This window comes from Ascaphus truei, chromosome 4 (assembly GCF_040206685.1).
Source record: "Ascaphus truei isolate aAscTru1 chromosome 4, aAscTru1.hap1, whole genome shotgun sequence".
NCBI classification, from domain to species: Eukaryota; Metazoa; Chordata; class Amphibia; order Anura; family Ascaphidae; genus Ascaphus; species Ascaphus truei.
In genome coordinates this window covers 133,389,581-133,401,529 of record NC_134486.1, presented here as the reverse complement: position 1 = coordinate 133,401,529, position 11,949 = coordinate 133,389,581, and the positions used below count along the sequence as shown (strand labels likewise).

Below are 11,949 nucleotides of genomic sequence, written 5' to 3'. Positions count from 1 at the left end.
GGGATGATAATTTTGGCATCCTGCCTCTATGTTGTGTCGCCACCTAATGTTCATTGTGGGTCACTGCAATTTCCTCAAAGTTGTAACAAAAGCAGTATGTATTGACCATTGAGTGTATTTTGTTGTTGTGTTTTTAGGAGTTACAGCAGTGGGCATTTTTGAGATTTATAAACTGTTATGCATATCTTAAACTTTGCAGAAAGCATTGAACATGGAAAAAGGATGTTACCCTGTAAATGTCTGAACATTGGAGAAGGATGTTACCCTGTAAATGTCTGAACATTGGAGAAGGATGTTACCCTGTAAATGTCTGAACATTGGAGAAGGATGTTACCCTGTAAATGTCTGAACATTGGAGAAGGATGTTACCCTGTACGTGTCTGAACATTGGAGAAGGATGTTACCCTGTACGTGTCTGAACATTGGAGAAGGATGTTACCCTGTACGTGTCTGAACATTGGAGAAGGATGTTACCCTGTACGTGTCTGAACATTGGAGAAGGATGTTACCCTGTACGTGTCTTAACATGGGAAAAGGATGTACAGATGCAACTGCCGGTTTTAGACCACTTGCCAAGGAAAATCTGTGACCATCTCCCAGTAACTCGTGAGATTGTCCACAGAAGGCTGTAATGGCTCATCAGAATAACACAGCGGGAGTCCCTGCATTTTAATGGGACTCGCAGCCCGGTAGGATTCACACAGTGAGTTCCATTCAAATGCAGCGACCCCCACTGTGTTAATCTGATGGGCCATTAGTCTTGCTGCAGAAATCTCGCAGCATTGGATGGGTTATAGTGCAGAATACTCAAGGCAAGCGGTCTAAAACCAACAGTTGTTACAGCTATAACCCTGTACATATCGGAACATGGGTGAAGGATGTAATCCTGTACATGTCTGAACATGGGAAAAGAGGACTTTGCAACAAATTGCAAAGCCCGTGCAGAATGGCGAGAAAAATAGCCATGCCTCTCAGACACTCCAATGACCATCTGATTCAGAGAGGGCCAACCTGAATGCTTATGGGTTTGTTAGGGGAGGAACCAATGTCTCTTGCCCTCCCATCATGTGTGGAATTGCGGGAAGTAATAAAACCACACGAGACATGTGAGGCCACCATTGCAGAAACCCTTGCAGACTGGGACATGTGCTGGAACAGAATAGCTGTGGGTGTTGTCAGCGCTGAACATTTATGCATTAAATCAGCATGTTGGTGATGCAGTCAATTGACCCATCCAAGACTGCGGCAAAGTATTTTCGGGTCCCTGGTGGGGTCCTGGTCTTGTCCCTCTTGGGCAAAGAATATGTGCAGGTAGTCTGCGACACATGCAGGAGTCTGGGTTGGTGAACTAAACCCATCTGTGCAATACCCATAATGCGTATCTCACTATCTAAGGCCTTCGGGAGCATGAGAATTGAGGTTCGGTACACTGATCGTTACCTCCATGGGGATTGTGGAGGAGATGGACGTCTTTGTCCTGGTGCAGCCTATCGCCACCCTTGGGACAGCGGTGGGGAGACACCTCATCGCCTACGGGTTGGAGGAAGAGACTGGGACTGAACTGAGAACCCCACAGGGACCTGTAATGGGAGTTGCAGTTGTCGGGTCTAAAGATCACCTGAGGTCTATGGATCCTGATGTATGGGACATGCTTGAAATGATTATTGAGGAGGTAATTGAGGGTTCGGCTTTCTTTTTCAACGAACCTGCAGATGTCCCAGCTGGGAAAGTCAGTGTTAGGAGCTGAGCCAACAGTGAGTAGCATGGGGCAGGTCAGGCTTTATCAACAGAGTCATTGTCCATTTCTACAGAGATGTTTAAAGTTAAAGAGGAAGAGATAAAAGTTTTATCCCCGTATTCAGTGGCCACCTTAGCTTCGGGGTATTGGTCCCCCTCTGAGATCACCTGATTACAAGTTACATTTACCTCCGTCAGTGGCTTGGCACGATTGACTATTCTCTGGGTATGTGCCACATCTCAAGTTCTGCGCCAGCGATTGGAGAATAACAACGATCGTTTGTACTTTAGTGGAGACGTGTTATGGGACATGTACATGTCTCCAACCCCCAATAAGGAAATATTAATTTGGGTTCTACCAGGCACCCCTTATTCCCAGTGAAGACATAAAGGGATCCAATCTGTGGAGGTCCCAGGCCCTGAGGGGGAAAGGTCCATAAGCCCGATTCAGCCAACTACCTTTAATAATAGAGGGATAGCCTCATATTGTCCTGTGTTGTAATCTAGGGGTCACTTGTCTAAATGGGGTATCCCCCAGTGAATTATTATGCTGGTGTGTTTTCCTGTTTCCCTGTGATTTGCTGTATTTAAAAAAAAATGGACTGTGTTATATCTATATCTTATTAGTTTTACAGACTAACAGACTATACGCCAATTGATGATGGTGCAAAAAGTCTGGCTGTTCCTAAGTCCCTGAGTTAAGAAAGTATGGGGAATCACTGCACCCACAAATACAGAAAAGGGGGACAAGGTATTACAGCTAAGAGAGTCCAGAGTAAGGCCTTTTCCAAGATCCCACATCATGGATAGTTTTGTAATAAAGTACTATACTGTTAAGGGAGTAGCAAATAGCTGAGTTAGTAAAGCAGTTAAGTACTTTAGCATTACTCCTAATCTATACTGCGTAAATACTGTAATGATCTCTGGCTGCAGAGCTAATGTTTATGGGTAGTACAGATAGTAATCTGCCATAATCAATGTTTTATGATGACTATAGAGATATACGCCTGATGGGCACAGCTCAATGAGTATTGTGAGAAACGTTTGTGAGTGTGCACCGTTCTAGTAGATTTATATGAGCAGCTATAAGTGGGAACCTGCTTTTTCTCCCCGATTAAGTAGCTACCATACACCCAGCTTGTATAAGGTACAAGGGTTATGATACTGATAGCTACCAGAAAGGTTGTAAAGTGTTAACTAAAATGTACTCGGTATCCATTGACAATAGATGCGTAAGTGGAGAAATAGTACACAGATTGCCCAAATGTGTTATGTATTGCATTGTGTAAAATGTGATATGCAAATGTATCCATGGTAAAGTCCCAAGATGTTGGGGCAACATCTAAATTCTGTTAGGGGAGAGTGTGACCCCCTCCTCCCCCCTCTGGGAATTACTGTGTCCACTTGGGCAATTAGCTGTTTGAGCAACTACAGTGTAACCGTATCTCACCCCAGGTGGGAGTTACTGAGCAGAAAACTTTGGCCACACCCCTCTTCTAGAAAGTATTGCATCAGTCCCATAGAGTAAGGGATTAGAGCCCCTCCCACGGTAGGCATGGGAACTGGTGATGTTATCAGGGAGTATAAGTAGCAGGGGGAAATAGCTCTGTCTTCAGATCCCTGGAGCAGAGACAGTGGAGAGATCTCACCTGTATATAGCAATGTAAATAAGTAGCACATGGTAGGCAGCTCGTTTCTTTCTTTTTATAGGTAGTGAAGTATCCTTTGAAGTTAGCCTCCCTAGAATGAGGGACATAGAGATGTACAGATTTCCTCCCAGATGGGGAGGCATGTGTCCCCTAAGGCAGGGGTGCGCAAACTGGGGGGTGTGGGATTTTTTTGGGGGGGCGCAGCAGTTGCACAGGCCCGCACTCTTCCCGGAGGCATTTAAGTTAAATGCTGGGGGACCGCGCAAGGCCTCTGCAACCTCAACCTACCGCGATTCAGTAGGCTTCTGGATGCGACGCCATTTGATGCCGCGGGGTCATGTGACGTGCACGTCACCATGGTAGTGCGCGTCAAATGACGCTGCGGGTTCACATGATGTCACATGACCCGCGGCATCATTTGACGCTGGGTCACAGGAAGGGGGACGACGACGTGAGCGCTGGGGCTGGCATACAGGGGGGGGGGGTGCAGCTCCGAAACTTTGCGCACCACTGTCCTAGGGGTTGCCCCAACCTGCAGCCCGGGGACAATTCTGAAAGAACAACAGATACTGTAGAAGCCCGTAGGCATATTCCTGTAGTGAGTATCCCCAAAGCAATGATCTGGACCAGTCCAAATGGAAAATAATCTGTCACCCCATCCAGTAAGTATTATAGAAGGGACAGAGCAAGACAGAGTACACATTATCAGTTACCTCCAGAAGAAAGATTTAGGGTAGTCCAAGCAGGGACACTGAAAGAAACAGTCATAAACTACCCCAATGAAAGTTATCATTAATGTATGTACATGTATCTGTTAAACTGTTTGAGAGATGTGGCTCTTCAGGGATGCAGTAATGCACCTGGAGAAGAAGCTGTAACTAAAGAATTATAAATAAAACCTGCCCTGTTGGTAACTACAAAGTTCTTGGCGCCCATCATTACCACCTGCATGTACACAATGCGTGGATTTGCACCTCTGTATTAGACCACATGCCTAGGAAAATCTGTGGCTATCTCGCAGTAAATCTCTCTAGCTATCAAGTCTGCATCAATAGTGAGTTGTAAGCACTAATATCACATTGTCAGCTTGCATCTTCATTTGGTTGTGTACAATGTGTGATTATGCTTTATGTATGTGGGCCACATTGTAATATTTTAATGATAAACTGATGGAGGAAAGAGGTAATGTAGAACTTTATGTTGGTATGTTGGTTCAATATGCATAGATTTTTTTTTTCAGCAAGTGTTTTCCTAACAAATAATGCAAGTATAAGCCTACTGTAGTTGCCAAAAGTACAAAACAGTTGGGAGTCAGCTAAATCCTGGCTCCACAATCATACAGTACTTAATGGTATATAGCAACAAAACCAACATCTTAATAAACTGCATAACTTTAGAGGATTGCACTATATAATGCCACATTATTCTTCTCTCATCTACACACTTTTTCTTAAATATATAAAAAAAAAAAATTGTCAAAAATGATGTATATATTGAATTGCATTTAACATTGAGCTATTTGGAGTATGTCTCTTAAATCTACATTTATAAAGCTTAAGGGTTGGAAGCTCTTTCAATAGTAAGGCTGCGTCCATGCTACCGCTGACTGCGCTTGGCGGTCAGCACAATTAATTTAAGTCTGTCCAGCCACGCTCACATGGCGTGAGCGTGCACGTACGCTCGCGGGTGCTGGGCTCTTGCCGAGAAAAATTAAATTGACTTTGAGGCGCTTAGGGGTCACATGACCTCCTCAGCCAATCAGCGCCAGTCGCTGTTTAGGCCACGCCCCCCTCTCGCCTACAGGAAAAGTTGCAGGACAGCAATGCTCATGCTTGGAGAGTTGGTGACGTCACCACTCGCAAGCATGAGCACGATCCGCGGCACGGGGACGCAGCCGAAGAGTAGTTTAATGTATTATCTCTTTGTTGCTACTCACAGTATTTTTAAGCAGAGTAATGGTATGAAACAGTCCTTCTATGAATAAGCAACAGTAAATTTAGTTCAGAACCACATTGTTTCTTGGCTTTGCTCTTGCACGAGGAGGAATGGTAACATGCTGCCAAATGGTTCTAGCCACATAGGCCAGAATAAATTGATTACAAGTTTATAATTGTGATAACGATGCATTACATTTTTAATGTTTTCATTTCCTAACAAGAGCCTTCCTAATTCATGTTCACATACTGTATAAAGAAAATTGCATAGACTGAAAAATAGTCAATTTGCTTCATTTATATTGATTTCATGAGTTCAATATATACTGTATTCTAAAAAGAAATAAAATAAAAAGTTTTTTTTTTATTGAGGTTTAATATACAGCTTTAATATGTTAGGAAACTCGAACAAGATCTTTTTTTTTTTTGTATTCAATTTACACATTAAAATGTGGACAGGGGCACTTATGTATCTAATTTGATGCACACAAAGGGATGCAATGGTTGTCCAGCAGCTTTGAAACTTGGCAAGAAAAGTTCTAAAGAATTTAAGTGCAGTAAAAGGCAAGGCAGAGTAAAAAAAAAATGGATACATTTTTCCAGCCAAGATGTACAAAAGTTAGAAATAAAAACAAAAGGATGTCTGCGCCACAGGGCAGACGAGAGTTTATAAAAGTCACTGACCAATGTTCCAGACAAAGAATAGCATAACCGTGTGAAAGAGCTCTTAGAAAACGGCCCTAAAAAACATTTGCACCAAAGAATTTTACTCTCATCTCGATAGTTCTGAAATGATACAGTATCCAACGTGCTGCATCGTCAAGAAGTGTTATAAAATACTCCCACCGCTATTAAAATGCCAAGTTAATAAAGCAATAGTACAAAATAATAATAACCGGTTTAGAATAACATCAATGCTCTGTCTATTTTCCGACGAATTTATGCATGATCAGACTATATACTTGGGTGGTTTCTTCTGTAGAGAAAATGTGTCCGTTTGGTCTGTCACTTTACTGAAGTTGATGTAGAGTAAGTCAACCATCACATTCCACTTGTAAAGATCACTCTTTAATGCTATTTCCCATAAAGCCAACATGATTGATTCTGTTCCATCTTCATCTCAAGTAACATACACATCTTCCTTTCCTTTATACAGTGCAGAGTATATGGGCTACGAAAATGGAGCTGATTCGGTTTTACTCCAATTCACTGTCATCTTTCTCCAAACTCAGTGCTGTGCAATAGTTGGGTTTGTCTGATGGTATATAACCTGGCAGACACACACACTTGTATGACCCTTCTGTGTTAATACACTTAGCATTCTTGCAGAGAGACATTCTGCTGTTCAGCTCATTACATTCGTTGACATCTGCAAATAAAATAACAGGTAAATCTATCAATGTTTCAAATGACTCTTCCACAGAAGCATAAGAGGCACGTAATGTATCTCTCTTATTATCCCAAGTGCATTAGGGACACATACAAATATTTCTACGCTTCGGCCCACTAGAACATTAAGAACATTATACTGTATCTTTTTTAAGAGGCGATGAGATAATTAAGACCATTAATACATTCCAGAAGGAGCAGCACAGAGGGTGGTCCTCGCAGAATCAAGATCATAATCTAACCAATTTCTATTCACTGTAATAGCCCAATAATTAGTTCCAGACACACCTGATACACTATACCTTCCTTCTTTGATAGTAATATTTGGGGCTATTTTGACCTCAGTTTTCTATGTGTGCTATTAAAACAACATAGCATTAATTTAAATGTTTTTACTGTGTTTTTATAAAAGCCAACAATTTTTCTTTTAGTGCCCCTTCTCCAATCCCTTGCACTTTTATACATTTCTAAAACATAATAAAAAAAAGATTGAAACTTCTAATATAGGTTAGTGGCTTCTAACATATCTGAGCAGTTACAAAGGGGACACCACCCAGAGTCATATTCACTGACAGCTTGTACCCTCCTTCAAAGAAATTAAAAAAAAAAAACACTATTTGATAGTCATACAAACTGATATTCTTTCCTATTCATTGTAGTTCTACAGTCTAGTAGCTGTATGTACATTTGTTGTAGGTTATGATAACTTTTTAGGATATAAATTAAATTATAGTGTACAGATGTTTGTTCTTTAAGCGCGCTGTGAACGTGAGCAAGAAACCTATTTAAATATTTTTTTTTTATTCGTAATAGATTGCAATGTGTGCATATCAGCTTTGAATTTTCGAAAAATCTAAATGCTTTCTTACCAACACAAGTCATTTTAGTCATATCTAAGTGGTATCCATCAAAGCAGTCACATGTATAGCCTTCTTGTACTCTTACACATCTGCCATTTTCACATCCATTCAGAATGCCACACTCCTCTGCCTGCAGCTCTTCATAACTGTTTCTGTAACCTGCTGAGAAAGTGACAGAGAAGACAGATGAAGTGTTATAATAATTAGATTTGTTCTCATATTTTGGCACCTAAGACACGTTGAGGTAAAAGTAGTTTAGTATATGGTATAAGGAAAATTGACATCGGGGACTAGAACCAGCTTCACTTGCTTCAAAGGGGGAGGTGTTCTTAACGCTAAGCCTCTCCTTCGGGCAGAACATTTGTTTATGTAAATGTATATGTTTACCAACGACCATTATTTCCCCTTCATATAGTACCTAATGGACTTTTCCCTCGAGAAATACAGAAATCTAACATGGGTAACAGTAAACAGTGAAACTCTTAGGGCAGTGGTTATGCAGAGTATTGATCTAAATAGTGGAAGATAACTACATTGAATTGAAGTTATGAATTAGATTTTAAAAAAATAGGGGGGAGGGAATTTTGTAGAGCTATGGCTATGCTGTAGGTTTCTTTCCATCACTCTTTCAATAGCATACACTGTATTAGATTATTCTCTGAGCTTAACGCTGCAGTTCAAGCTGCCGTTTTTTTTAAAAACATAATGAAAATGAATGCACAATTGCATCTCTTATAGTAAAAAGAAAAATTACAACAAAATAAAAACCATAGAATTGTTCATTGTACGTTTGTGAAACTACATATATCTGTTCTACAGACCTGAAGAAATTTCTTGTGTTATCTTAAAAAGCTCATGTCTAGCATGTGAATCATTTTTATACAGTAAAGTTGTTTCATGGAACAGTTCTAAAATAACCTTCAGCTTACTCCTGCTGTTGATCTTCAAATTACAATTTGAACAAGCCACATGACCAGTAGAGGGCAGCAGAACTTCATTCTGGAAGCTGCAAGTGCATCTGCAAGCTACTATTGGAGGCAGAAGTCATATGCAATAACATTATTTACCAAAAACTGTTGATTTATTGAGAAATTTACAGAACCCTCTCCTAGACACACACACACACACACAACACATTTTGTGCATAGCTGTGCTCTCCCTCAGAGCTGTGATCGTTTTTCTGACGCTCTCTGAGAAGATGCAAGCAGAGAAATACTGTTCATATTCAGTGGTTAATTCTTTTAAATGTAAAAGGATTAGACCAGCTGTGGCAAACTCCAGATCTCAAGAGATACCAACAGGTCAGGTTTTAGGGATATCCTTGCTTCAGCACCGATGGCCCAGTCAGAAGGACTGAGCCACTGATTGAGCCACCTGTGCTGAAGCAGGGGTATCCCTAATACCTGGCATGTTGGTGGCCCTGGAGTTGGTGAACCATGTATTAGACAGTAGCCTAATACAAACAAATAATGTACAAACATTAACAACATTTTTTTTAAAGTGTTCTGTAACTGTTACACTGCTGAATCAGCCTACTTCTGCATGATGCACACCCATAATTCTCCAAGAGCTATTTTAGCTAGGCACAAATTAGATGGATTAAAATCCTGTTATGTTCAGCATATATTAAATGGGTCACTTAGAATGTTAATTTTATTCCACCGTTATCTCAATGTTCCCTATATACCACCAATTATATCACTATGCTGTAAATCCTCACATAAAGTCTTTGTCCTGCTATTATTTCTTTATGGACTACATGCATCTCATAAAAACCGCCTGATTATCTACATTTATGAAGATTCGTATTGGGGTACATGTACGTAATTATGATAGTCATTATCACTCATTAACAACCATTCAAGTGCATGAGCAAAATTGGCTAATAGACGTTCGCTAATAAATCCTATAATGTTATGGAACCCATTAAGATTTCATACCATTCCGAAACTAAAACCCACAAGTGGACTTGTAAACTGTTGTGTGCAAATGCTGATTTGATTAATGAGTTTTCGTTGCTAACCTCTCACATGGTTGATCCATGTTTCATAATGCAAAATAAACAATGAGATGAGGTATTCTCACTGATTACTCAATGTGCAGAGCGGGGGAGTTTTCCTGTTCTTTTCCGCCCCAATGTGTACTCAAATACACACCTTTGCTTCTTTAAAGGTTGTATCACACATAGGGGGTTATGCACTAAGCAGTGATAAGTGCTTTTAAGTGGGATAAAAAGCCATTATAGCACGATACTGCACTGTTATCACTGCTTTGTGAATCTCATAGCAGGCAGTATCACGCTATAAAGGCATTTATCTCACTTAAAAGCACTTATCACTGCTTTATGCATAGCACCCAGAAAACCCACTTATCACTGCTTAGTGCACAACCCCCATAGTAGCCAATTTATCATACAAGTTAGCGCACCCAACACAGCATTAACTCCCTTTCAGGTCAATAGGTGTTAACGCTGGATCCAGTGAACGAACCTGTTCCAGCGCTAGATAAATCTTCCCTTTAGATTTCCTAAAAAATAAATTCTAGAAATTGACTTTGTTTTAACATTTTTTTATACTAATGACATACTTCCCTATTTTACATAAAAAATTTCTTTGGGGGAGACACATAAACCTTTGAGTGCTTGAGGGACACAGGACCCGCGATCACTTCGTCACTGATGAACGGAATGGAAGAGGAGAACTTCTCCTTCCATTCCGCTACAAAAACGAGCAGTGAGAATATGACGTAGTCACTACGTCCTGGGACACCTGGAGTGCCAGACCCCCTGCCTTATAACTCAGATCATGTCACTGGAGTCATGATTTGTACTGCTCTTTAGCGGTCATCCATTCACTAGCCTTTAACAAAAAATAGTATATAATGCATTACATTTGTGGCGCTGATTTTTTTTTTGGGACTGCATTAAAAAACAAACTATAAGATATCTTAAACCGTAAAAATACGAGACAACATCCATGAATTACTTCACTTTATAATCAATATGTTGCTCAGTTAGTGCTTTCATCACAAGGGCAGCACAATCATGTTGTCGAAATACATGTAGTCTTCCTTACTTTTTCTTGCAATGCCTTATCTAACTATTTCATTCGTCTACACGGCTCTATCTTTTTCCTATACTATAAATGATAACTAGAGATTAACAACTCATGAGGGCTGTAAAATTAGTTTTGCTGAAATATGCAAAAAATGTTTGGGGGAGGAGGTGTACTACATGTTTCTTGATGTTTCTTGGATTATATTAGCCAGTTTTAACCTCTTCAGTACAAAAATGATGTACGGATGACACAGTAATGTCTTAGGGTTATGAGGTTATAATAAGTGTAGTTCAAAAAAGTTAGTCCATTTGGAGTGCAAGGAAAAAACTAATAACGAGTTAGGCAACTAATCAGAATGGATATGTATCAAGCAGTGTGTGAAAGTCCTTAGTGTTTGCATCAGACATAAGAAATTCTTTACCGTGTTTTACCAATCTGACAGTCTGATCTGTTTGGTAGATAGCTTTATACCAGCTAAGACGTGATACCTTTTTGACACACACAAAAAAGAAAGAATGGCAAAAAAATAGTATCAAGTATTTAACAAGTTAAAGGCCCCAATTCTCTATGCTGTGGCGCCATCCTCCCCTTGCTTGAGAAGATTTAAGCTCCATTTAGTCCCTTGCAAAGTGAAAACGGTTCCACAGAATACTGAATAATGGCCTATGACAAAATAGCAATTAGGGGTAGGGTGACCACCCGTCCCCCTTTTGCCGGTACAGTCCCGTTTTTTTGGGAGCTGTACCGGTTTTCTGTGTGTACCGGAAATTTCCCGGATTTTCCTCAATGTGTCCCCGTTTTTTTTTGTCGCCGGCGGTGCGCGAGTAAGCTGCGGTGCGCAAGCTGCGGTGCGCGAGTCTGCGGTGGCGCGGAGGAGGAGACTGCAGCAGCCCGGCTGGTAAGTATTTTTTGGGCCCCCCCCGGCAGTTTCCTACCTTGTTGGCCAATCCCCTGCATCCCGGCATTAAGCCCCGCCCCACCGGCATCATCTTTCACCAAGGCCCGGCAAGTGGGAATGGATGGAAGGAAGGGTGCCGGGGAGGGGGGGGGGGCAGGGCCAGCGTGCCTGGGGGTGGGGCTTCCGCTTCCTGCGGCAGAGCACACGTGGTGTGTGTCTCTGCCCGCGGCTCCTGGCTCTTCTGCGCGGTGTCTCCCCCCCTCTGCCCGCCCGGGGGGATAGGAGGTGGGTTTTTGATCCGTTGCCTCCTGTCCTGGCGCTCTCTTCCCCCCCGGTCCCCTTGGTTCGGGAGATGGGTGCGGGGGCTGGCAGTGGTGGCTGCGCGGTGTCCCCCCATTCTGCCCCGGGAACCCGTGGCTGCCCGCC

At 41.6% G+C, this 11,949-nt stretch overlaps 1 protein-coding gene across 6 annotated transcripts in view; it reads right to left on the bottom strand.

The window, feature by feature from the left end:
- Nucleotides 1-5,553: 5,553 nt before the first annotated feature.
- The window catches only part of LTBP1 (latent transforming growth factor beta binding protein 1), a 415,460-nt gene continuing 409,064 nt past the window's right edge, over nt 5,554-11,949 (bottom strand). For 2 of the 6 annotated variants that reach the window (XM_075596617.1, XM_075596622.1), the window contains 2 exons: nt 7,579-7,731; nt 5,556-6,689 (listed from right to left, as the gene is read on the bottom strand). In XM_075596617.1, coding sequence (XP_075452732.1) covers nt 6,517-6,689; nt 7,579-7,731 — 326 coding nt within the window. In that variant the 3' untranslated portion in view covers nt 5,556-6,516. Of the gene's footprint in view, nt 6,690-7,578; nt 7,732-11,949 lie in introns of all 6 variants that reach the window. The other 4 variants (XM_075596619.1, XM_075596618.1, XM_075596623.1 and 1 more) reach the window with 4 other exon arrangements.